Source organism: Dermacentor silvarum, chromosome 1, assembly GCF_013339745.2.
Source record: "Dermacentor silvarum isolate Dsil-2018 chromosome 1, BIME_Dsil_1.4, whole genome shotgun sequence".
Classification (NCBI taxonomy): domain Eukaryota; kingdom Metazoa; phylum Arthropoda; class Arachnida; order Ixodida; family Ixodidae; genus Dermacentor; species Dermacentor silvarum.
The window spans coordinates 64,079,976-64,107,466 of NC_051154.1; the positions used below are offsets into that span (position 1 = coordinate 64,079,976).

At 46.2% G+C, this 27,491-nt stretch overlaps 1 protein-coding gene across 3 annotated transcripts; it reads left to right on the forward strand.

Annotated features, from left to right (window-relative positions):
• The first annotated feature begins 1,903 nt into the window (after nucleotides 1–1,903).
• Nucleotides 1,904–27,223, forward strand: LOC119464496 (uncharacterized). Of its 3 annotated transcripts, none has more exons than XM_037725498.2 (4): nucleotides 1,904–2,045; nucleotides 19,934–20,001; nucleotides 21,991–22,484; nucleotides 25,762–27,223. In XM_037725498.2, the coding sequence occupies exons 2-4, from the start codon at nucleotides 19,947–19,949 to the stop codon at nucleotides 25,972–25,974; spliced, it is 762 nt and encodes a 253-aa protein (XP_037581426.1). In that variant the 5' UTR covers nucleotides 1,904–2,045; nucleotides 19,934–19,946; the 3' UTR covers nucleotides 25,975–27,223. The 3 variants fall into 3 exon arrangements, with proteins under 3 accessions (XP_037581426.1, XP_049524718.1, XP_049524731.1); XM_049668761.1 differs by lacking the exon at nucleotides 1,904–2,045 and adding an exon at nucleotides 4,380–4,490; XM_049668774.1 differs by lacking the exon at nucleotides 1,904–2,045 and adding an exon at nucleotides 13,406–13,687.
• Nucleotides 27,224–27,491: the final 268 nt, after the last annotated feature.

Genomic DNA, 27,491 nt, shown 5'->3' on the forward strand with positions numbered 1-27,491 from the left:
GATGGACTCCTGCAATGAACAGTTATCATCAAGCTGAGATTACTGCTAGTGTCACAAAGCTCGGATTCTGAATTAAGTAGGTTGGTCACTCAAATTCATCCAAGTCTTTAAGTTTCTTCTGTTTGGTTCAACTGAGTGCACGCGATCTAAATTTATCCGTGTTCTTTACTGTTCTCTCAGCGACTGTTCTCACAGGGCTCTCTCAGCGTTTGAGAGAGAGGAACTGGATATTTGGTGGCTTTTGCGTCTCGAAGAATCACCTTAGCGGTACTACTCCAAAGTAAACGGGGTGCTTTCTTTTTCCCCTGCATTCTTTAAGCAAAAAAAAAAAAAAAAAAACACACACACACACAATACAGAGGCCGTATTAATCAGGGCCCAAATTCGCAAAAACGTTCTTACGCTATAACTGTTCGTAAGAGCCGATTCTAGTCAATCGTTTTGGCGGACATATGATTTGCGAAGGCGGGCGGCCAAAGACAAAAAGAACTTGCGACCGAAAAGCTTTGTGAATTTGGCCCCAGTAATTTTTTGTAGGTAGAGGCCTGTTGCTACAGGGCGCCGCTTGCACAATCATTTCATGCTCTACCGCAAGAATAGATTAAGACTGTTATTACGAAACTCGGTTGCCTGTTATCAGCTTTATGAGACATGCTCTCCGATTCACCTTCATTGCCGCATATCGTCCACATGAAACTATGATGCAATCACTAGTTCGTGTTCAGTAGCAGAAAGTCCTTAGCTGTCGATGTACGGCTAATATATATATATATTATAAGAAGCCAACAAACAATGACACCAAGGACAACATAGGGGAGATTACTTGTAGTTATAATTTAATTAAAGAAATGATAAATTAATGGAAATGAAAACGGATGAAAAAACAACTGTCCGCAGGTGGAGAACGAACCCACGTCTTCGCATTACGCGTGCGATGCTCTCACCATTGAGCTACCGTGGAGCCGTTTTCCCATCCACTTTCTGGGGTATTTATGTTTTTACAACTTGAACTAACCCTAGGAGTATTTCTTTAATTCAATTCGTACGTACAAGTAATTTACCCTATGAGGTCCTTGGTGTCATTGTTTGTTGGCTTCTTATGATATTATATATATATTAATACGATAGATAGATAGATAGATAGATAGATAGATAGATAGATAGATAGATAGATAGATATATAGATAGATAGATAGATAGATAGATAGATAGATAGATAGATAGATAGATAGATAGATAGATAGATAGATAGATAGATAGTGCTACACATAACATATTAGTGGACCGGGGTGCAGCGCCGCATGAGAAATTACGCGAAAAGGTCACTACCCGAACGGTGCGGAAAGGTCAAGCAACCAGCTCACACTCGCTGCAAGACAGGCTTACGTTTCCTGTCACATACAGGGGCGACACAATACTCTGCCCGCGGGAACACCCCCAGCGTAGTTAACCTCTAGCATGCTTTCGTATAATAAGCAGGTCCGATCTGCTGCGATCTGCTCTTTCCCAGGAAACCATGTTGCGTTTCCTTCGCCTCCACCCAGAGCGTTATTCCCGACCCTCGCGGTGGTGCATTCCCCCGAAAGGCACTGCCGTGAGTCAGCGCATGAGTAATAACCGCGCCGACTTCGTATTTCCCAGCGGCTGGACCCGTAGCGCAGTGGCCCCCTCCTCGCCCTCCATCCGCAGGAGTGGCGGCATGGTCCTTGGGGTGCGCGTTTCGCGTGTCCTTTGTTTTCTTAGCGCCGCCGCCCGCCGGGAAATTAAAGGATTAGGAGGAGCGAGAGCACCAAGCGGGCCGTGAGGGCGGCCGCAAACCGGTCGCCCTCTTTCTCCTTCCGGCGGTACGACGCCAAGGCCACGCGGCGCCCTTACCGCGGCGAGAGTGAACCAGTTTCGTTTTGATCGGCGCGCGCTTCGCTGGGTCAGTGTACCGGCGAAAGGCCCCCACCTACGCGCGCGCGCCGGAACGCTCCCCGCCGGGACTCCGCGCTGCCGCCGCCGCCGCTGCACGACACCGTCCCGCAACCGCCGGCGCCCCACAGGTGAGCCACAGCACGGCGGCTTCGTCCGCAGCAACGTCCTGTAGCGCTTGCTTCCGATTCGGGCTCGCTCGATTTTCGCCGAGCCAGAGCGCGACGGTGCATTCATTGCCGCCGCGCGCGCTCGAGAACGAGAAACACTAGAACGCTCCGTCTCGTGAACAGTTCTACGGTCCTCCCGTCAGAACTCACTCTCTTCGATAAAGGCTGTCGGCGAATCGCAGCAACGAGTGTCGCGTGACAGAAATGTTGCGCGATGCGTTCGTCGCGAGCGCGTCATTTGCTTTTCGCCTTGAATGTCTCTTCTCCGCTCAGCACGCATGCTTTGCGCAGCTTGCGTGAGGGGACAGAGGAGACATTTCGCGTGCGAATTGGGCGGTCGCTGTGAATGGCTGAATTAAATTTCATTGTGTGCACTTGTGAATGAACGAATACCTTGATTGTTGGCGTCACTGCCCTGCTGTTTTGAGCATTTCGTTAGGAAAACCGTGTGAGACAAGGACTATCTGTAGCTTTTTCTCCATCATGTGCTCGTGGTCAATCTGTCAGCTAATTCATTCTACACTTTGTGCCTAGCTGTTTTGTATCTGTTTCATTCATTACAGAAAATATTTTCAATCGACGAAAGGACACTGTCAAGGCTAACACTGTATGCACTAGCATTTCCCAATCGTTGCAGCATTTCAGGACCGCTGCGTGTGGGGTTCAGTTGAAATACCTAGAATGAATTAATTAATTTCGGCACATATCCCCCCCCCCCCCCCCCCACATCTTCAATTTGACTGAGATCATACAAGGGTAATTTTGTAGAAGTGTATATTACGGGAAGTAAATTTTAGCGTGCTCTCGTAATTACTTACTAGATCACAGTAGAATATACTTCCCGTACAAGGCGCGTGCGTTTTAACCAATAATCGTTTTTCTCTCTCGATGTGTTCTTGCGTTCGATGATTTCGCCACCCTTCGACAACAGTCTCGTCTCCTGGCTTAAGTAAAGCGCACGGCCGTTCGACGCGCAAACACTGATGCGCGCACACAAATACTGTTACCTGGAGGTTTGGTGGGTACATTTTGTGGTTTGGTGGGGACATTTTTGTAATAACGCTGCTAGATGACTCATCTTCCTGCGGTGCATTGTGAATAGAATATTAGATGGAGCTTGAGTGATAGTCGCAGACTGCCTGGAGCGGTTCCAAACCGAACCTGGCACATCCTGCGAGTCAGCAACGCCCTCCGTCAGCGACCGGCCATGAGCGCTGTAAGGCTATTACGGGTACCGGTCGCTGAGTGGAGAGCCAACCAATCGCGTATTCACAGCTCGCACAGACTCGACCGCGCTAGTGTTCAAAAAATAAAACTTTCCCTATCAGCAAGGAAAAAGATTTGAAAAAAAAAAAGAAAAGCTTCCCAAAGATACGTGCTGCAATACACAACCATGATTGCTTAATGTTTATCTCTTTGAGCACTCAAGTGTCATTGCTTTTTTATATTAAGAGTATTAAAACGAGAGAGGAATGACAGCATTTGCATGAAAAAAGAAGTGTAAAAGAAGCCTTTACTTAAAGAAAAAAAAAAAGAAGGTGACCCTTTATCTCCATCGTATGGGGCATTAGAGACAAAGTGGTATGCACATTTCTCTAGCAAAGAAAAAAAGAAAAGAAAAACGAAGTGGTCGATAATGCACGCGAAACATACACGCCCATGGAAATGTAATCTGCATTCAATAAAAAACGAAGATATGCGCTCCTCTGCTTTCGGGACGTGAGCAGAAAAATAACAAATGTCGGCGTGTTTAACAAGTTACCGCACATTCGCGGAAAGAATAAAAAAAGTGCCGGCAACTGGAGCTTCACGATACCTCAAGTCGAGGATTCCATACGTTAAAGGCAACAACAAGTCGAGGAACAGCAAAGCCAACGCTTCGAGATGGCCGTTTGTCCGCGCCTCGTGTTGTTTCAAAAATGCCAGCGCGCGTGTCTAGCCGCTGGGTACGCGTATAGCGCACTCACCACTAAGCTCAAGTTCTGCGCATTTTCGCTTCTGCGGCGAAATGGTCCTCAGCTAGGCGCGACTCCACCAATACCGCGCGTTTACATCGTATGGAATAACAGGCATTCCTTCACGCCATCGCTGTAGAAAAACAAGCTAACAGCAATTTTTTTTTCGCGTGGATCTAACGGCCTAAACGAAAGAGAGAGAGGGGAGAGTACAAGGACAAAGCGTCGAAGTTCATGGGCGCAAATTTCCGGAGCGCGCAAACTCAGCGCTGACGACGTGTGGCGCGCAGTGGGGCGCGCTTTCCGCCAATGCGGCGCGCGACTGCCGGGGTGTCGGTAGCGCGCGAAATGGGCCCGGTGGCCGCTGTATAAAGAAGGGCTGCCACCTCCCCACGTCGGTAGCCAACAGCGCTCGTGTAACGCGTCGAATGTGGAGGCAGTTCTACAACGGGTGAGTTACGCGACACGAATCCCAAGAGAGGTGGCCGTGCAAGCCTCGTTTATTTATTTATTTATTTATTTATTTATTTATTTATTTATTTATTTATTTATTTATTTATTTATTTATTTATTTATTTATTTTAGAAGGCACAATTTCTCTACTCAAGGAAGTCTTCGTTCATCGTTAGCAGTGCCGCAGACTTTGTTAGTGCCAGTGCGCGCGATCCTAGCGCATGTCTGGCTATAAACGTTAATCTACCTGGTTCGGCGATTTTCATGTGCCAGCGGTCTGACCAGTCATGCTGCGTTGCTTTCTCACGTTCGCTATATATCTTGCAATGCGGAGCAAAGTGGTTCGAACGACATGTCATAATAACATAGTTTGTTTGCAGTAGTGCGTGCGATGTTGGAAAGTGCCACATTTAGCTACTTCAAAGTGATTTAGTGACTCTAACAAAGAAATTAACCAGCAGCGCGGCGTTGTTTACAACCGCTTTGTACTTTTAGGCAGACACAAATACCATCAACGTTAGGTTACCGTTAGCTTAGCTTGCGCACTCGCAATTACCACGTTCTGTGTCATTGCAGGCGCTATAACACCGCGCTTCTAGCATCAAATACATTTTAGATACGCGCAGAAATCATTTCATAGGTCGTTGAGAAAGAAATATGCAGTGGCGCAATCCGAGCCGCGATGAAGCACTAGCTCTAGCCGGCCAAGACTTATAAAAACTATTCAAACTTTCTCTACCTGCACTTGATTTCTTTCTGCTTTTTCATTATTATTTTATATTCGTTTACTTTTTTCTCATGCCTTTTTTGTAACATTTGAATCGCTGCCATCAGAAGTAGCGAGCCCTGCATGTAGCAGGGCTGACGTCTTCAACTTTAATTAAACTGTCCCTCTCTCACTGTACCTCTCAGTTTGCTTTACCAGTCATAAAAAAACTTGGAGCAAAGCGATCGCTCTCTGAAGCCGCCTTTCAAAAATTTTCCCTCGCATTACGTGAAAAATAGCGCGAGCTTATTCAGTACTGAAAATTCAAGTTGCTTACCAAACAAAGCAGCCCGCATTGTTTAGATTTGAGCCGTGGCACGGCCGCGTTGCCCAGCGATTACCGTGATGCTTGCACACTGACTGTCATCAACTGCGGGTGAAGTCATGTGCATCCGAGCGGTCACTTCTCAGTAGCCAAGAGCGCTGTCCTTGAGACGCATATATGCGTGCGGCTCAAATGGCAGCTAAGAAACGGTCATGGTTCTTATTTGCGGAGCAATAAGAACCACTACCTGGAATACCCACATCTTTATCCTGGAATAACCATATTGAATATGTAGCAACGCGGCTAAGGTTAGTTTGTGTTTACATGTATAATTTGAGATCTATTTGTGATGTCTCCCTGAGGAAGGCTTTTTAAATTGTAAGGCGTTAGGAGAATCTATCATTAGGTAGGGCTTAATAGTTTACGGTTTTGCCCCTCCTTACAAGTTCAACTCATTAAATTCTGTTCTACGTAAAATAGTGGTTCTCCTAGCAAATGGAACACACTGCGGAGAAGATCCGCTAGACATCATGAACTGCTTCAGCATGCTTGATGTACATGCATAATTTGCATTCTATGCTATTACTAAGAAAATATTACTCTACTACCTTCAAATTTGAAAATATTAAACACAGGCAACTGAGACGTATAGAGAAGTATAAACTCCCACAGGTGTTCACAAAATACGGAAGAAGAACCCGCGCTTTTTTTATTGCATTTTACTTGAATAACTTGCAAACTAGTTTTATCTGCCAATCCATTCAAAACAAATTTTAAATATCATCAGGTCATTTCGTTAAGAATTTGGAGATTTAAAGCGACATGGAAAGAAGCAAAGTACATATGCCCACTACACGCTATTACACTATTACGGTACGCTGTTATCAAGCAGTGTATCGGCACTTTTCTTTTTAACGCATGTTTTTATTATCAGGAGTGTTAAAATTTGGAATACTTTCTTCGTTTTCCTCTGTACTTGGCTGAAATTGATGAGTTTTTTAATGATTTTAGTTGCTTTGTTTTATGCATGATTCACCTTTAGTCGGACTGTCAGACGGTTACTTACACATAATTTTTTTTATCCAGTTGTAAAATTGTTCACAAGCTTCTGTGTGATTGCCATAGCTACTGTGCCCCCCCCTCTCTCTCTCTCTCTCTCTCTCTCTCTCTGTTTTACTGATGACATGCATGTTGCAAAGATTAGGTGCTCATGAGTCGAGACTGCACAGTCACGAACACAGGCCACAAGGTTTATGCGAACTGGAATTTACTTGTGTATATTTACTTGTGCCGAAATAAACATTCTATTCTAAGTAACGCGCGACGTAAAATACAGGGCTACGGAATTTACACGTCGACACAACTCTTAGCACTGAAGACCTACTCTGCGCAGGCAGAAAAAAACAACAACAAAAAACCAAGCCATTAGGTTACAAAGCTGGAATGCATTTCTGTATCAGACGCTAACGGCACTGCAGTAATGGCACCACGGGGGGCGACCTGCCGTATTTTCTTGGCCCTGACCGTAAGGGGATAGGAGCGCAAGCATCGGAAGAGGAAACAAAAAAACACGTGAGGGTGGAAGGGAGGCGACTTCGTGCGGGTCACCCGTAGGTCCCTGTGTCTCAGGCAGGGCACGAACGACAAGGGCCTCTAAAAATTGGCGGAAATATATCCAAAAAACCGGACGCACCCGTGAAAACTACCCCGGTTTGGCAACCGGTGAGGCACTCGCCAAACCGGTCACGCACACTTCAGTCGCGCCAGCACCGTCTGGAGCAAAACCTCGGCGGCGACGCAATAGTTCAGATGTTTCCTTCGGTCAGGTCAGGATTCCCCTTGTCGCCGTAAAAGATAAAATATACACAGGTCAAAACAAACTCCTCGAGACATTACGAAGCTCGATAACAAATAATAAGCATGCCTTGCGGGGAAACCTATATGTAGCTGAAGACGCGTCCATCGTAGCATACTCGCCATTGAGGCGGCAACGTTTACTGCACGAAATACGATGTTCTCGCGTAATGGGTGGTTCCGACGTGTTATCTTTCCGCTGCACAAAGTAACGTCCGTCCTATAGCACATGGTCGCTTGTCTCTTTATTCAATTTATGTCCGGCTAATTTACGGCAGTAGCGGACGCGCGTCGCTGCTGACAGCGCGAGGGTGCTTACGTCACGCCGAAATGACCCCCGTAACGTTATCGCGGAGCACTCAGCCGCATCGCGCTTGATTTGCGCGCGTCCTCTTGCTTGTTTCCTGAGGCGAGAGTTTGTCAAAAAGCTGACGACCTTCTGATGTTTTATCGCATTTTCTCCTCAAATGAAAAAAAAAAAACATTAAAAAGAAGATACTATGCATTTTAATAACGAGAAGGAATTGCACTTGTTTTTAGGCTAAGATTCGCAGGCCTCTGAGAACTCGTAGCCACTACTGGCTTTCCTAGCGCGAAGCGTTGCCAGATTGTAGCGCCGTTCAGCCCGAGTGAGCTAATGTCTAGTGAACTGAATCAGGCTCCTAAGTCCCTAATACACTTGGTGCCTTTGCCTTTTACAAGGACAACAAGCTCCTCTTTTAACTCCGGTAGTAAAAAAAAATGGAGAGTTAAACTCAGGGTCAAGTTATAACAAAGTGGAGACTAGTATAGTTTTGAAACTATGGTGTGGTATTGTCGGCATTCAAAACTGCGTGACGCTTTGGAGTGAATTCGTTACCAGATTTTATTTGAAAACAAATTCATATTCGAAAGCAACATGAAAAAGCGCGGAGTCGATTCAGATTTCAAAGGGTTTTACCTTGCTTGTTTCCACAAAGTGCCCGGAGTTAGCTAAGACACCCTTTCCGAGTACAGCATCGCCTGACCAAACCAAGTTAGAGGCGCGTAGCTATAGCCCCCGCGGCTGCTGGAGTGTGACGGAAATGGAGAGAGAGAGAACGACCGCCAAAGCTGCCAAGGAGGAATATGATCTGGCGATCTCGTGAATAAAGATCGCGCCAGTGGAAAACACTCTGGCGCTATAGATATTCAGCATCGCCCATGCAAAGCTTCGCACGCAGATTTTGTTCATCATAGGTGACACGAGAGAGACGAAGGAAAGGCAGGGAGGTAGCCAAGGCCGTGCCCGGCTGGATACCTTACGTTTGGGAGGAGGGGTGAGGCATACATGAGAAAAAGGAAACATTCACAAGAAAACTAATAAACAAGTAGTCTGTGTGAACATACTCGCGAGATGGTGTGACAAGCCCGAGCAGCTAGCTTCCTGGCGCGCTCCGCACAAGCCCATTCGAGTTGGACGACGCGCCCATAGATGGGGGAAAAGGCGCTCACACGTATCGATAGGCTCATTGCCTCTCGTGTGTTCCACACCCATAATACCACTTGAACAACACACGCAGAGTCCCGTTTAAAGTTTAATCACCGATGTACGGTATAACTTACCCTTTCAGCCCACACGAATTCTACATGGTAGTGTGAAGAAAATCGGGTTAACTTTGGCGCACTAATCTTGACGGAAAAATGAAAGAATGACTTAGTGATTTGATCCGTAGTGGATTTATTTTAGTATCCTAAAAAGGGTGTGCACTGTTGCACGAGTCTGCAAGCTCTTTTTGTTTCTTTCTCTCTCTCTTTTATGAAAGTTCACCGGGTAGACCTTCAAGTTACTGGTGAAGCACACGGGGGCATTTATTATAATATTGATGTAAAGGTCGAACATTTACTCTGTTAGCTTCTTTTGTTCTCACTAATATACTTCTCCCTTTGGACATCGATCCGAAAAACTGTTGCGACCAAGGGGACTGCATTTACAGCAACTACTATGGCGAAGCTCAGACGACAGATGATCATATACTACTCGTAATGATGCCGCGTATGGTTTTGGTAGCCTGTAATCGGTGCTTGCCACTGCTCTGCTACAGAACGAGCGGTGTACAGTAATTCAAAAAGGAAAGAAAGTGTATACGTATGGAGGGAATCAGCTCATACGCTCATAACTCATCAACTCATGCAAGACTATATAGACTTGAAATAAGAAAGCGCCGCGCTAAATCTGCGCTAGAGATATCCGCGAACGCCGTACTCGCGTCCGATGATTCAACAACCAAAGGTGGTGAGAGAACTATGCTTAACCCTGTCAGTTAGCGAAAATGTTATTCATTCGTGCCTCGAGCCGCCCATCTAACGAGTCAAGCCAAAAGTTGTTTAAATACCGAACAAGGCACCTGCATGTGTTTACAACCTCTAGCGCGAACTTCGTCTCAGTCGGTGGGCGTTCGCCTCAGATATACGAAGGCAGGCTCCACTTTGACGGAAGGCGCCCAGAGGCGCACGTTCCGCCTCAGGTGTGCAGTGGCAGCAGCGCAAGAGGCGGCGTAAGGCGCCGGACGGCACGCTGTGCACGCCCGGCAGCGCCAGGCTCGGTGCGCTGCATTCGGCGCACGTAGCCCCTTCCGCTCCGGCAACGCGACCTCCTCCCTCGGCAGCAGCTACGCAACGCGCCAGGGAGGCCCGTCGACGGGGAGCGGCCAAAAATTGTTTCTCTCCTCTTCATTTTCTCATGTTCGTCGACGCAGCACTGTTTCACTCTTCCAATTCTCTTAGCGCAAGAACCGTCCTGCAAAATTGCCATTATTAAACCTAACAGTGTTTCATATTCCAGAGCAAATGCTGGGGCAGGGGGTGGGAGGGAAACGTAGATGCAGGAATAATACGGACCGATGTTGACCTCCATGCGAGTGTTTTACGATAACTTGTACCGGGGCGTCTTCTTTCTCCCCTGCCCCATTAAATGCGGCTTACGCGGTCATAGGTCTAGACTACTTTGGTGGTGAGAAGCCAGGCGACCAAGCCACCGACTTGGCGATTTGGTAGTCTTTCATTACAGCACTAGACAATTACGGCGTTCAGTAACGGTCGAAGTGGACAAAACAGCGGCGGCACAAGACAATTTTTTTTACCACAGAAATGAATGATGCATTTCATCGGTACAGCTGGGCATCCGGTAACACCGAGCTGCGTTTCGAGGCTCACTGTCGCTCTCTGCTTCGCGACCTAGTTCTTAATGCGGGCGAGCGGATGATGTCATGATTTTCCAAGGAACTGCCGACGTTTCTCTCGGTTGAAGTGGCAGCTTGCGCAACGGCTGAGCAAGGGGCATGACTACACCTCGGAGCAATTTGGAGCTAGAGTGCATGCAGCCAGAAACGGGGGTTCGAATAACCTGCGTTTTCTCCTTTTCCTGTGTGATATAAAAAGGGAAAACTTCACTGATACACTGCTTTCTACGGCAGAAATATAAGCGAAGAAGCCGGGGATTTTTTAACAACCGCGCTGCATCACCTCCCCCTATGTACCCGCTCTTCTCTCTACTTCCTGCCCTCAGCCTACCGTCCACTACGCGAACACATATGGTGCTTGAAGAAACGCAAACAAGGAGGCTGAAGTGACAACGTCGCAGATGCGTCAGCTTCGCTTGCACAACAGCTATACCACGCGAACAAATCAACCCAATCAAGTCCATCAGCTTCCTTGCTCGCTCATTTAGCCACGTTGTGTTGAAACAAGGTCTCCACAAACATGTCGTTCCCTTTTCACTTGCGAGCTACGAAGATGCTTCCGGCCTTCCTCGGCAACGAATTTTCTACGTTATTTTGCCCTTTTCCTTCTTTCCATTCCCCTTTCCTCGTGCAGGGTAGCCAACCGGGCACCTGTCTTGTTAACCTCCATGCCTTTCCTTGATTTTTTCTCTCTCTCTCCCTAGCACAACGAAGCTTAAAGGTATGCTATGCATATGTGCGTGCGTGAATGAGCTCGTTTGCACCCATTATTTGTGCGTGTTCGCGAACTGTGTCATCTCATTTTTCACCGTAAGCATCCTGGGCCGCGATTTTGTAGCGATGCCTTCCGCTCGATTATATGCCATTCTTATCATCCACCGTTCACGGCCGGCTGATCGCTTTGATAACGCGGGCGGGACGTAGCTCTGACCACTGACAAAGCGCGAAAAGTGCGAAAAGGAATATCATCGGAGAAGGAAATCGCTACAAAATCGCGGTCCATGCAGGGCCGGTATTTTGTAGCGATGCCTTTCCGGTGCTAATGCCTTTTCGCGCTTTGTCAGTGGTCAGAGCGACGGTCAGCTCGCAAAAAGCACCATTATTATTATTTTTTCGTGTTATATAGAAAGTATACGCTTTCGGAGTGATTGAATGAATGGGGCAGACGCAAGCGGTCGGACGGAATCATAGTGTGAAACGAATGGTCCGCAACAAAATGAGAAGAAATTTTACAGCCTCAATGTTTCGTTCTCGAAGAGGAAATGAGAAATCCGGCGTTCCGCTGCGAGGTTACATGCAGTGGGCAGCAGTGTACATGTCCTTTTTTTCTAGCACAGTTACTCACGTGAGGCGATTTCCCGTCGGTAAGGCAGCGCTGCGTTTCGACCTCATAACGGATTCGCAGCTCCATCCGGTATTATTTTCAATACAGCGTCAGCGAAGCCTTGTAGAGTCATTTCGAGTAGCAAGAGCTCAGAAAAACGCAGACTATGCCAGCTGGCGCTAAGAAAGAAACGTATAGGCGCCCATTATGTAACCCTGCATTAAAGCTCTAGGCAGCTGCCCCGTCGTAACCACCTGGTACTTCATTCTCCAAAGTGTCGATGCACCGCCCGTTTCAGCAAAGTGAAAGCAAGGGTAAACGTATTTTCTCTTCTTCTTCCTTTTCTTTTTAAGTTTGAGGGTCCGAAAGGAGTTCTGCTCCAAACATACAGCGACCGTCTAGAGCGTAGCGATTAAGGAATAAAGCAAAGCAGTTTTTTTTTCCAAGTTTGAGGGTCCGAAAGAAGTTATGCTCCAAGCATAAAGAGATCGTCTACCTCGTAGCAATTAAGCGATAAAGCAAAGCATGAGCAGCGTCGCTTTCCGAGTCGTAAATGCTGATGAAAACAGACATCGATGGATTGACAAACGGATAAAGTGAAATGGAGCATTCGAAAGTCCGGCAGTGCCGTGCATCTTCTCCACTGATAATGTTGCTACTCTTGCTTGAACGCTGCTGTTGGTTGATTCAACAGAGATTAGTGAAGTAGAAGTTCGTGGTGCGCTCAATAACAAGAAGGCAGAGAACGCAAATGCACAGCGGCTTCTGGCGGTGCTCCTCAAGGCTAAGTAGAACGAACGAGAGACCAGGCTATACGCGCGTACTAGGCTGCCGCGTCACGATTTATCATGAATACTTCGTATTTCCATTTGGTGACTAACATCCTGTGGCAAAAGGGTAGCCAAACCAATCGCAGTCTGCAACTGAGTTTCCCTGACACAGTTCTGCGTGAGCGTGGCTTATACAAAACGTTTGGGAACGATCGCTGTGAGAAACGCACTCCGTGCGACTGATCACATGTCAGTTTCGAAAGCCATCGGAAAATCCAAGGTCCCGTTAGTATAGTGCCATCAAGTTTCTAGCCAGACCGATTCTAACAAAGCTGCGTAATGATCGATCGGTGCACCGCTGAGTCCTGTGATTTCAGTGTGCGAAACCTGTAGATGCGTTCTCTCCAGGCCATTAGGTGTCACTTTACATTCGAGGTGGAAACAATGCGAACGTTGCATTTGTCGCTCGGGCCAAACCACTGCGAAACGTGCGCCATAAAAGTCGGTCAAGCACGCCATTGCAAGGAAAGAAGAAGGGGGAGATAGATTAAAGAGCTTACTTTATAGGAGGCGTACGTTGAGAAGCTGTAGCTCGGTTGTAGAAGAAACTGCTGTCTAATCTCTGCCCAGCCGTAAAGGCAGCGTTGCGGTATGTCAACAGATACCATAAACACTTGGGAGCTCCGCTCCGCTGTGTGCGTATATGCTGTTGCATAGACGTACAGTGGAGCTCGCAGTTGGACGCAAAGGAAACACAAGGGCACGCAGCGAAGACTGTCGCAAGCGTTTCATTGCACTAGTATTTGTGAACAGTATGATGAAAAGTTAGGTGCAAAGACACGCATTCTAAGCGCCCAACAAAACCACGGTGCGAGGTAAAGTGTTTCTTATGAGTCTCTTAGGGGCCCAATGCTGCCTGCACATGTCAGGCATATGTTTCCTGTCCAGCAGTTTCAGTGATTCAAACTGCAGTACTACTCCTCTCTTCGTCGTCCTTCCCACTCGTTATCCGCTCGGTGAGTGTTGGCAACGTCATTCACGCAATCCCATAAGCGTACAGGGGAACTAAAAGGAAATGAGAGCGTCCGAATTAGCGTTCTGAAAGCGTTGCAGCGCTCTGTCACTGCCTTGTTCCGAAAGACCCGATAGTGTGGCTTGAATCTAGAATACTGCGCACATGCACAGCTTTTTAAATCTGCAGTTACAGAGCGTGGTAATGCTCTTAGAACGCACGCTCAGGCGTTCGCATTTCTTTTTAGTCCCGCAGTGCATGTATAAGAGGCACAACAGCAGAGCTAATCTTGTATTTTAAATTCCAAGGTTCCTGCCAATGGAACATTGCGAGGTTTAAAATGCCCATAATTTCTTAAAGAAACCGCACAAACTTTCGCTAGAACGATATACTAAACAATCTTCATTCACTTGGGAACGTCACTTACTTTGAAATAATTGCCTGCTTATTGCGCTGTGTATTGCATTAACACCACCGGAAATAAATTGGAGTTTGCCCAGGCAGACAGCGCTGGAGATTTCCAATGAATTAAATATGAGCAGTGAACTTCTGCATTGATGTCTGATGTGCTTCAAGTTCCCCTTCAACACTGCTTCCTTTAGATCGCGGTTGAAATCAAACGAATTTTATAGGAAAACGTGAAGAGTCGCAGTCTTGGCTATTTTTATCTAGCGATATTTATCCCGTTTAGCAAGAGCCATAGAATGCGCGTAAATGAACGTGACCCAGAGGGCGAATTCAGAAAGCTTTTCCTTTGTGTAAATAATACTAGTCATTGGTCAACCGCTTTCATATGTGGTCGTGTATACCTCGGAACTGCAAGCCACAGCCAGGAATGCGAGTTGCAAGCGCTTAGCGTTCCAGTGAGAGCTCAAGAGTGAAACTTGCGCTTCATCCGGAGTCCACAAGTTTCTACCTGCAATGTAACAAAATATGTCGCACTGTGGCAAACTGCTGCACACCAAGTTGTAACTTTCTCTTATATCATCGGCGACACAAACTTATTAATATAACCTAAACGACCAATGATGTGAGCTGTAATTTCGCTAACAGGAAATTAATAATTAGTCACGGGTCGTGTTTCACCATGCATGACTTTGCGTTGCTACTTTTTTGCCCCGCGTCTATACCGTTGACTGCAAGGCTCTTCGATTCTTTCTCTTCTGTGCGGTTTTGATGAAAGAACCTTTCTCTTCAGTAGTAAACGCCACGAAAGGAGACAATGCGAGTAGGCACGAAACCAATATTGCCATGACAACGGGTCACCGAAAAGGACACGCCTCCTTGCGTGAGACTTAAGACACGCCGGCGTGTCAGACAACCAGAGGTCACCGGTGTCGCAGAAGAGCTTCTTACTTGTATTATCCTTGCATTTTGTTTGCAAGTTTAACGGATGTTGACAATTATTCTCGATCGGCGTCATCACCGTCAGAAGAAAGGCGTGCACACATCGGATCATTGTTAGTAACGTGAGTTTTGATCGCCTATATTTACTAGAAAGCGGCCTTTGAAGAAGACGCTTGCTTGTTTCTCGATAGCAATCACTGCGGAATGGCAAAGAAAACTACGTAGTTCGCTATGGATAACCCATTCTGGTAGCGCGAAGAAAGCTTCATCGCAATAACAGAAGTTTTAGACTTGGTGACCGTGTCGCTATACGTTTTAGGGAACATAATTTTGGAAACTGAGTTTTCTGTGATGGATCCTTTGTTTCTGAGAGCTGCCCACTTGCCACGACGAAGTTCTCATCGCCACTTTCCTGTATTAATATTATGAAATGTCTAGCAAGTGCTGTGGATTATGTATAAAAGAAAGCCAACGTCAACAGTACCTGTGTATCGATGCTTTAAGAGCACATGGCGCATCCATCTTTCATGGTAGACACTGTGCACACGCTTTCAGATGCAGTAACGGCTAGAACAGAGGAAGTTCACATGGGCAGTGCCCAACGTTCAATCTTTATGGCCGTTATCAACTCAAACTTATGTCATTTGCAATCGGAAAACAAAACTGCAGCAACTTTATTTTCCGTTTTCCAGCATTACCGGTTACGACGTCGACTTTCTTCATTGATATTTGTTATGGGTAGTTTTTGACAACAGATTTGTCCAGGAGCGTGTGTGTCTGTGTGTTTCCATCGCTGGGTGACTAAGTATAAGCGAAAACTTTGTCGGAGCGTAAATTGAATGCACCCAGACCTCTCCAAAATCGGGAGCTTCTGAGAGCAAAAAAAAAAAAAAAATAAATAAAAAATAAAATAGAATTATGGGGTTTTACGTGCCAAAACCACGATATGATTATGAGGCACGCCGTAGTGGGGGACTCCGGAAATTTGGGCCACCTGGGGTTCTTTAACGTGCACCTAAATCTAAGTACACGGGTGTTTTCGCACATTTTCAGAGTATGCGCTCCGAGCATTGCTAAAGACCTTGCACGCGACATCGCGGGATGCACACACCTTCTACAAATTTGTTGAAAGCATGCCTAGCTACTCTTCCATTCTTATACCAATTGCGCAAGTGCGATTACGCGCGATTACGTGACCAGTAGTGATCATGTTATTACGTGATTACGTGATCGAAGTCGTGAGTAAGAAGGCCTCTTAAAATTATAAGAGGCCTTCTTACTCACGACTTCGATCACGTAATAGCTCGGACGTTTTGCTGTCACCGTATGCGCACAGCACTTCCTGAAGCTAACTTCAGTGTATTTTCAGGACGCTTCAGTTTAAAGAAGCATTACTCATGCCGTACCAACCGGGTTGACATATCGCCACCTGAGACATTTGATATAAAATAAAGCTGACCGCTCGCAGCCCGTATTCAACGGAGCAGCGTGGCCTCACCGGGAGCTTCCGGAGATAAGCGCCTGACCAGTGCGTCCTGTGCATTCATAAACAGCGTTTCACATTTGCTGCCTGCCCTTACAAAAGGAAGGCAGCGTATACGTACGAAGGGTGCGTTCGTGCGGAAACACGCTTTAAGAACAAACGTGCGTGCCATGAGAGACGGGCGCGCATTTGACCTTGATGCTGCGATGCTGAAAAGCCGTTCGCAAGCGTTGCTCATTAGTCTGCTCACGTGAAGCGGGTCACCCCCAAACGATAAGCCGCAGTGATTTGCGTATACTGGGTTGCTCTCACGTGGGATATCTCAGCCTTGTCACTTCAGCGTGCTAACTCGTTAGTCAAAGCTACAACAGAGTACTGGTGCTGGTTGGTTAGTTTTCTATCTCGAGAATCTTGGTATAAGCTGAAGGGTGTCACAGAATTCCTCAAGGCGGACAAACTACAGTCCACACTAGCGGAATTGTTGCTGTAAATTTCTCGTTATTAACGTCTCTTTTCCTCCTACCTTCGTTCTTCGAATACCCGCAGTGTGAAGTGAATAGCGGCAAGCGTTCAAAGCGGTCGTGTATATTCAAGTATGCGGCGTGGTTCGTGAATTGTTCTTCACCAGTTGCGCCGTTGCTATTGTGTGGTCGCTCGTGCAGAGTTCATGGGTGCCGTTTTGATACTTTTTTAATGAACGACGCCTACAAACACCGCACGTCTTGATCAGAAATCTGGCGTCGCACCATAATACAGGTGGACGCAAGCCTATCTTTTAAAATTGTAAATTGTTAAAAAAATACAGTGATCAGCTGACCAGGAAAATACATGATGCGCACGACATTTCCAAAAGAAACGGAGCACGCGTAAGTTCTACCAAAGGAGTAATTTCCTTGAATAAACAACTAACGTTCATTGTTCTCGGCAATAGCTTGCTGCGCATATTGCTTTGCTTTTTGTTCACAACTGCATGTTCATCAGCTATAGCATAACGCAATATATGTCATGTAATTAGTTGTTAGCCAGTGCCAACTGTCTGTGTCTCAATGTTCATTCGTCGTGTCTCGTACGTTTGTGTGTACTCCAAGTTAGAGCACTGCACAGGCCGATTTTTTCAGCCCGGGCCCGGCCCGGGCACGTTTTTACGTTGGGCTGCCCGCCCGAGCCCGATCAAAACTTTTATGGCGAGACCCGGGCCCGGCCCGGGCCCGGAAATAATCTACGTTACCCGCCCGGCCCGGCCCGCCGCCCCTTTGCCTTAGGCCCGAGCCCGGCCCGAGCCCGACTCGATACCGGCCCGAACCCGGCCCGAGACCGAAAAATACATGTTTTTCAGAGTTGAGACGCCCGAGAATAACTCGCTGCACGTTACATGCACACCACCAGAAAGCCCGAGCCCGGCCCGGGCCCGCGTCAAAAAAACCCGAGCCCAGCCCGGGCCCGGGTCAAAAAGCACACGCCGTGCCCGATCCCGGCCCGAGCCCGTGAAAAAACTGCTCTACCCGGCCCGGGTTTTCGGGTAAGCCCGAGCCCGTGCAGTGCTTTACTCCAAGTACTGCAGAACTGCCTCAAATATTCTCCATGCTTTCTCGACGCTTGTAACTTAAATTGTCATATTAAGGTAAATGTAAACTTATATTGATTGAGTGGTTTTAATGTCCCAAAAGCAACACCTGTACTCTGAGGGACGTCGTATAGTGGAGAACTTCGGTTTAAATTTTCCCACACCAGGGGTTATCTAACACTTACATAATTCGCAGTAAACAAACACCTTTAAAGCATCAACTTTACATTGGCAATTCTCTCGTGGGCATGCATCTGGTCACAAATTTTCCAAGACGTTCACTTCATAACAGCACAAATCGGAGAGGTGTAACAGACCATAGTTAGCAATATTGCTAACGCATAATGCATAATTAAGTCGTGGTACCGTGACCTGCGTGACAGAAAAGCGCAATGATTTCCTCGTAAGTGCCTCGTATAAAGTATACCTTATCTGCGAAGAAATTTTCGTAGCCACAGTGTGTCATTTGCGGAAGTACAAAGCATTACTTGCGTTCAGAATGCATTGAAACATTGCTCCCAGAATTCTGGAGTTGAACAGTCCAGACCACGGTGACCGGGTGGTTCAATCAGCCTAGCACATGCTCATAAATGGTACCATTGACGAAGCGAAATGCTGAAGGATGTGCTTAGAGAAACCGAGCATCAACTTTTGGCTCGTGCGGCTGCAGCAGCGCCTCGCAAAAGTCGGCTGACGCGAGCGAAGGGCGGCGAAGATCGCAGCGTGCTCTATATTGCAAACACTTGCATACGATGCGCGTTTGACAATTGCTTTGCACTGAAATTCCTTCGCACCTCCAGCACTTGTGTTACTCGTGGCACGGTCAGGCATTTTGGGACATGGTTCTGCACTTTCGGGCTCTCGAGCTCATTTACTTTCTATAAGATACATCCTGCGACTCACAAAGCTGTCCCAAATTTTTCCTTAACTACGGCACTCGACCCTGGCCTGTAGTGCCCATAAAATGTGTGTGATGCGATGCGGTGTGATGTGATGTTAACTTTTTTTATTATTTATTTAAACCGTACAGTGCAAATTGAGGTGGCTCTTTGGTTAAAGGCGACACTGCCGGTCACCTGAGTAGGCCCTCTGGAACTACCACATAGGCAACGCAACAGTTTCGGTTTCTGACCAACATGGTTGAGTACAAATACAAACGTGGCAGAAAAAAAGAAAAAATAACGACAGAAAACCTATACACAACACAGAGTTTACAATGCAAAGCCAGCATCACAAAATGCAGTATAGTACACCCTATATACTTTATAAACAAGGGAACGTGTGGAATACATACAGTAGTTATGCATAAGCTACGATAATCAATAAAGAATTAAAAAAAGTTTATTTACCAAAAATAGCAGTTTGTCACGTTTTCCGAACAATAAAAAAACAACAACAAGGCTGTCGGTTCTTTTATTTATTACGTAATAGCACAATAGTTATTTAGGTGATTTGGAATTTGTCATCTAAGTGTTTGTACCTCAAATTCAGTTCAACTTATCAACGTGTTCTAGAGTTTCTTTCTCTCCTTTCTCCCTTCTTTTGCTCTCCTATACAAGCGAGTGGGCGCGGTTTCCGTTTCAGGAGACAATGGCCAGCCTGCTTCCCTTTCTCTTTGTGTGGTGTTTATACATTTGAATAATAATAATAATAATAATAATAATAATAATAATAATAATAATAATAATAATAATAATAATAATAATAATAATAATAATAATAATAATAATAATAATAATAATAATAACTCCTTGGTCAGAAAGTATTTGTTACTGCCCTCCCTCCATCTTTTAATTTCTTCTTTTCTCATTAGCGAGCCAATGCCTAAAAAAATGTGGTGCCTCTTTCTATTCCAGATTCCATATAACCATGATACTACGATTGATTCTTCTGAGCTGGCTAGTCGCCGGCGGTCTCTGCCAAGGTAATGCATCGTTTTTCAACCTTTAAGGCCATTTTTGCCTTTCCTGGTTTCGCTTACTATCCACAATAGAGTAGATAAAGGGCCAGTGATGATAACAAGTGGCTTATGTTATACACAGTGCCCTCCTCAACCCTCGTACCAACTCGAACGTTGACATACGTGTAAAATAACATTAGAAATTCATAAAACAATGACGTAAAGAACAACAGGGAGTTTTAGAAATAGCGCACCCAAGCGTCCTTGCACGCCCAAAGCCCCACACCCAGCTAACGTTCTTTTGCACTTCTTTTGCGTTAGTTTGTACGCAGGGCGGTTTGTGCCCACTAGCTTTGGGTGCGCCGCCGTTTACCCAAGGACAAACGCTCGTGTCGCCAGCGTTCTAAGTGATTTAATTTGTTGCGACCTCCAAGAAAGTATAGAAAGCCATTCTTAACCTCTGCACAAGCGTGATGTCTGGGATTTTCAACTTTTACGAGCACGAGCTTTGTCTCTAGATACAAAGAAATAATTCTCGCAACTTCAATATTTCAAACATGTTCGACAGCAACGTATGCTACAGTTGGCATAAAATGGAACACGGCTTTCACGAGCAGCTCACGTCCGTGAATAAAGGACATCGACAATCAGTGGCCCTGGAGGCCACGAGCTGGAAACAGGGCAGTCTTTACTTTGTGAGACAGAGTGAGTTTTCGCAAATAACTGAACATACAGGCTAGAAAATAGAAATGTCTCAAGAAAATAGATTCTACCCGTCTATAGCAGCACATGTGCTGCTGAAAACCAGTTTCAAATTGCAGGCGAAGTTTGAAGAATGGGGGTCTATAGAAACCATCCAAATTTAGAGCAATTTTTGTGCGCGAAGAACGATTTGCGAAGAAGCTCTACGACGCCACTAGAATGTATCGTTTCCTTTTTTTTAACTAAGTTCAAAGGCTCCACTTGCAGCTATAGCTCCTTGCAGCGCGTCTGGAAACGACTAAAAGTTACTAAAGTCTGAATCCGAGCTAGTTGGTAAAGCAACATTTTTTTAATGGAACAGCGCAAAAGACGGGACAGGCGAGTGGCAAGCAAACACACAAAGCACTGACTTCCAACTCGTGCCTGGGAGTGGTCAGTGACCGCAATCTCGCTGATCTGCTGAACGCGAGTTTGCTTGTTCGATACGGGCGCACGACGCACGTTTCTTTCTTTTTTTTTTTTTCGTCCAATTTGGCTTAGTTGAGTTATTCACTCACTGCACACGGTTTCTCTAAGTCACTGACCGAGTCATCGAGGGAATTTCGAATATTGAGACACACAGTGTACCGCGTGGTGGCGCAGCATCCATAGAGGGCGGAACAAAATTATAGTGTGAACGTATACGGACAGTGTCCCAAAGCCTGGACATTTTGAGTAAAGTCTCTGCAGATATTACATGCACACCATTCCTGGCCGCGACGTGCTGTTTCCCTACTGCATTAGCATTAGCGTATACGTTACAAAGACGCGCATCGGCAATCGACCGCAAAACAAAGGACAAGGAAACTTTAATGAGTTTATGATATAGCTGCTGCTGTTGAAAGCTCATGTGCAGAAGTGGATCTACCGGGTGTTAATCCTTACGGAGAAGCCGTGTAACTCACCTGTCCTAAATGCACTATATGGAGCAGAGCTAGAGTCCAAGAGTGCGGCTGCGTGGGGTTTGGGAGCAGTAAAATGATTAAGCCAGAGCATGAGCGTGGTGCTTCGGGGAGCCACAGGCAGGCTGTCCAGTTTGTATGGCTGTTCCCGTAGCTGACTAGCCCTTCACAAATCGCACGCCAGTGAGTGCGTCACACTCTTTCATTCACATTTTCCCTTTAACTGCCCTGCACATGAAGGTCGGGGTAGGACTTTGTAGATCCTAAATATATAGCGTCTCCAAAGTGAGGCAAATGGAGGAAGGGCTCAGCTCGGTTAGCCTCTCCGGTCGCTGCGCCCCCTGAAACGGCTCAATTCTTCGCTCTCCAGATGATTCTACCACCACGACGACCCTAGCCGGTGACCTGCCGGCGCCGTCGGCGTCCACAGCAGCGGGCGACACGGCGCTCGCGCAGACCAGCACCGCGAAGCCCAGCGACGATAGCGAGGACGACATCAACGACGCCAACGACTTCGTGGATCAGATACTGGAGGAGGTGCAGACGAGCGAGACCATCCAGTCCAAGATATCGCCGGCGTCCTTAGGCACGCTGCAGTACAACGGCTTCGTGTTGTCCAACGCGCTTCTCTATGGCGTGAACTCGGTGTACCGCAGCGACAACTGTACTTTCCGCTTCGGCGACTCCTCGTTTGACGTGCTCGTGCACCTTGGCGCGCGGGACCTGGTACTCGAGTCTGACTGGAAGAGGACCTGGCTCTTCATACCGTTCGGCGGCAAGCTGGGCGCCAAAGTAGAGGACGTCAGCATCTCTATGGATATCAATGTCGACAACAACGGCACACCCTCGCTCCGCAAGCTTAAGGTATGTCTGCAACGCGCTTAAATTACCGAAGTATCTTAATAATAATAATAATAATAATAATAATAATAATAATAATAATAATAATAATAATAATAATAATAATAATAATAATAATAATAATAATAATAATAATAATAATAATAATAATAATAATAATAATAATCAATGAATAATTTACTTACCGTGCCCAGGAACAACCATGAGGTCTGAGTGCACGCATACATTAAAAAAAGAAATAAAAAACAGCAGGAAAATTTTAAAAATGAATAAATAGACCAATCTTGAAAAGAAGAGTGTACATACAGCAGGGCGCAAGGTGAATACAAAAGAAAAAAAGAAGAGCAGTTGAACAATATGTGAAACTATAACAGAACAACGCAAAGCTCGGAAAAGAACAATGACAGTTTATGAGTTACGAAAATATCAAGATCATGAAAATAAGCGTTATAAAGATTCTGTATTCTGTGGACGGTTGAGTGTTGGTGATGACAGGTAGGAACATGGAAAGGTCCATGTTCTCTGGTGACCTCTCGCGGAATACGAAACATGATACAACTGAGGAGTTCGGGTCTGGTGAGGATACCCTGAAAGAGTTTGAAAAGAAACAGATGGTCAGCGCGATTACGTTTACAGCGAAGTGAGGGCGATGACAATAATCCAGCAGTGCTAGAAGAAGGTCCAGTGTCCGTGTTAGCAAAGCAGTGATGATATATATTTAAAAACTTTTTTCTGGACCCGATCTATAATGTCACTGTTAGATCTATAGAAATGCCATCCCAGACGACAGACGCGTATTCGAGTTGAGGAAGACAGATTGTTGTGTAGAACTTGCGGAACGGTGCAGGAGAATTGAATTCTCTGGATAGTCTACAAACAGAGAAAAGAGAGCGCATATCCCACATTGCAACGCTTTTAGCGTGAGCTGAAACGTGTAAGGTTGCATCAAAAAGTACACCGAGATCATTGATCTCACAGACCTTACGCAATGGTACAGAATCAACTGATATAAGAAAATGAAATGCTTGCTGCTTTGCGTGTGAAAGTCATGAATTTGGTCTTAGCAGCATTCAAGGTGAGGTTATTATCTTTGCACCATTCAGAAAAAGAAAACATGTCAGACTGCAGGGCGCGACAGTCATCAAAAGTATGAATTTCCTTTAAAATCTTGATGGTCATCGGCATAAACGAAGAACGAAGAATTCCGAATAGCGGTAAGAACGTCATTACTAAAAATTAAAAAAAAAGGAGTGGTCCTAATACTAATCCTTGAGGAATTGCCATGTAAAGAGAAGACGTTTGGCCATTGAGGTTAGCATAACATGATCTCTCAAGAAGATAACTGCGCAAGAGATTGATAATTGACGAGTCAACAACAAAGTGCATAAGCTTGATCAGAAGCAGTGAGTGGCTGACAACATAAAAAAACTTTGCTGTGGTCACAGTAAATGGTATCAACTTGCCCCCTTTGAAGTACCGGCGCGGAGGCCTGTGTCATGAAACTTGCGAGATTTGTGGTAGTGGAGCGGCCGGTGAGAAATCCATGCTGATTCGGAATCGATTAGTTCTTCACAGTAAAAGACAATATGTTTGAAGAGCGAGCTCAAAAATCTTAGACGTGGCACAGAGAAGATAAATCTGGCGATAATTCAAGACATCGGTTTTAAAGCCAGACTTAAGTACAAGAAACACATGAGCAGTTTTCCATATGTGAGGGAAAGTGGAAGTATTCAAAGAATTGTTAAATATAGATGTCAATACTGGGGCAAATATACTGCCATAAGCTTTTAGACTTGCGGAGGGGGTGCCTCAGGACCGCAGCATTGGGAAGGCTTCAAGCGCTTTAAGGCATTCGCTGATCAGCTTTTCATCAAACAACACAGCACATAGATGTAGGAACCGTCGTGTGCTGCTGACACCAGCGTTGAAACGTGAAGTTTTATATAAGGATGAGAAATGGGCAGCAAAATAATCCGCGACTGCTTGGGCTTCTGCTCCTCTAGAGTCGAGCAGGCAAAAACACTCTCAACGTTTACTAGAGCGCTTGCGGATATACTTCCAAAATTCCGCCGGCCGGTCGGAGGCGCTCTTTTCCAAGAATGCAATATATGAGTCGTGATACCGCTTATAGAGGCGTTTGCAGAGATCCCGAAAAAGAGAAAAAGCGCTGTGAGAATTGCTTGAGTGATGTTTTTAGAAAATTCTGCGTGATTTCTTTCCCCTTTTCTCTCAAAATATAGTTTTGTTAAGCTATTCTCTGTGAATATTATTGCCGGACTAGTTCACCGGCTTCTTACTACGACAAGTATGGTATATCGACAGTCAGCGCAGCACAATATTATATGGATAATGCATGACATATTTTGGCCAGGGAAGGTTGTAGCACCTGTAACCAACACATAAATAACAGTTTCTGGCCGGCGCTGTAATGTGGATTGCGCAACCGACACATGAAAACCTGCCGATCGCAGAAATAAGTGATTGAGCTCACACATGTGATTACGAGTTGAATACAACAAACAATGTAGATTAGATAGCACCATAAAGAGAGCGTAATTATGCCTCAAATCAAGTTCGCGCGGAACGAAAAAGAATCAGGAAGGTAAACATGCATACGAAAAGGAAGACTAGGCAGAGTACGAGAGAACTATACTCTGTTCATGAAAATCAAACTCGAGTCGCGTCTACGTTTAGCTTGATCCGCATGATGGGTTGGCAAGCTCTCACATTACTTTGACGTCAAATTTATGTATTTAACTTACGTAATTCTAACCGCCACCGAATTCAATTTGCGGACGTGTTGGTGAAATGATTAAAGCTTACAAATTCTACGCTAAGAGTACAAATGCACGTGAAGATTGCCTAATAAGACAGCGTAATTACCTATACGCTGTTGTTTCTATGAGCCATAACACGCTTGCATGCTCACCCCGTCTAGTGAAAACCAAATTTTCGAAACATCATCCGGTATAATTTTAACGGCTGCTTTAAGTTTTAATCGAGATCACTCGCGCTACTTACTCCGTTTAGCGCTAGGCACAATAGCGCCACATTTGATGCTCCGTCGACTAAAACTGTGCCCCTAGCGTGGCTTCCCATCGTACACAGACAGCTTCCGCCAAACGTATAATGTGGCCTAACTATTATACACCGCCGAAAGTGGGCACGCGTGCGAATGCTGAATCGGCTACCGTGAACATCTCGAGCACGTGCGACTTGCACGTGCACGCACCGAGCCCGAATCTCAATGATGCCCGAGCTCGAGCGCGTGTTCGCGCAGGTGGCTCGACTGAGCGACATCCGCATCACCCGGGCAACGGGCGCGAGCGTCCTGTTCAACTGGGCGCTGCGCAGCATCCTCAACTGGGCCGTCAACGCCAACAAAGGCCGCATCATCCAGCTGCTGGAGACCGACGGAGCGATGGCCATCAACGAGGCCATGAAGGACCTGGGCACCAAGCTCACCTCGCTCAATGAGTTCCGCAAACGCTAGGTCGTGCGCGGCCACGGGAACGAGCGGGGGCGCGGAAGGTCACGGTGCGCGCAGTCGCACCAGATCGCCCTGAAGCCCCTGCGCGCCGGCATCTCGATGCGCCGAAGAAAACGCGCGGGGCGAGGCGCAATAAGCAAAGGCGATTCTCATGCTCCCTTATGAAGCCAAGCTAATACTATAGCAAGTTCAGGGTCTTTTATATCCGCGCGCACGTTACTGTGCCGTTATAGTAAACTTTAGCTGGGCATTACAAATGTGTTTGCGCGCGCTCCTGCGCGAAACCATTCATTTCGTCAGCAATAACTATACATCCTCCGTGAGAACGATGGATGGTCTTACGATATTCGCAAGAAATCTTGCTCTAAAATATTGCGCTTCAGCCAATACAGTGAACAGTAGTTATTAAAAGAACGTAAAGCCAGAAGTAAATTAACCTATGAATTGAAGCAGCAATCTAACTACAGTTCGATTGCCGCTGCAGTGATGCATGCATCGCCGCGCCGTAGCGCTGCGCTGCAAGTCTGTCGCCGCTCTATAGCATGTCTGAACTTTTGCTCGTGTGATAGTGTGTACAAGCAAGTCATTATAAGATTTGCGAAGAAAACGCTTGATCGGGATCGGACTGGTTCAATGCCAAACAGAGAGCCAAGTAAGAGTCGCAAGTCCCGCATCGTGGTGTACGCACTTACGCAACGCACGGACTTGTGAGTGACGTATGCGGTACATGTTAGCACAACGGAACGCAGGAAATGGCGATTCGCGCAGTGCCCTTTACACTGCATGACGAATGCTCCAAGTTTGTTGACCGAATCACTGTGAAAGAGCTTCCCTAGGCTGTATTTGTTGCTGCGCGCAACCAATTCAATCGGCAGCAGTGTGTGCCAACAGCTCGAAGCACACGATTGTAGGATATATGACAGCGCTGCACAACACCGTCGCGTTTCTCTCTTCTTGAAAGCGCGATAACTGTGATAATACACAGCTGCGATTCGCGGTTATTTGTATTTAATGTAATTATATTTTCCATAGAGTAGCATACTTGAAATATTTACGCAGCTTTACGCTCAAGCCGGAACATATTCCATCGCATGATTCACCTGCCTTCACGCAAACGAGCTGCACGGTGAAACTGGTCAATCACGGTTTCCACGGCGTGGGAACTTTAGTTGGAGCTTCACTATACACAAGCGCTTGATATCACCCGGTGATGTTGTTCTAGTACTTTAATAAATGTCACATGTGTTCCAAACGTTCAGTTTCTCTTATACTTTTTTTTCTGCATTGACGATAGTCATGTGCCTCTGGAGCGACTCAAGCCCGGACATTCAGCTGGTCTCACGGTTGCTGTGCCTTGCCGCAGCGGTAGTGTATTTTGTGTGACGGGGGCTTATGGGCATTGATTGATGGATTATCCGAAACACGCCAGAAAGATATTTGAAATTTCTTTTCTGTGAAACATTGTCCGGGCCCATCACTGCACCTTCTTTCATTTTACGTATACCATTTCTTTCTTGTAT

Excerpts from the sequence above, each read along its gene's own strand:
- LOC119464496 (XM_049668761.1), top strand. The coding sequence starts at position 4,468 with ATGTGGAGGCAGTTCTACAACGG. Across the intron at positions 4,491-19,933 it reads TGGAGGCAGTTCTACAACGG|ATTCCATATAACCATGATAC; the intron begins GTGAGTTACGCG and ends TTTCTATTCCAG. Across the intron at positions 22,485-25,761 it reads CCTCGCTCCGCAAGCTTAAG|GTGGCTCGACTGAGCGACAT; the intron begins GTATGTCTGCAA and ends GTGTTCGCGCAG.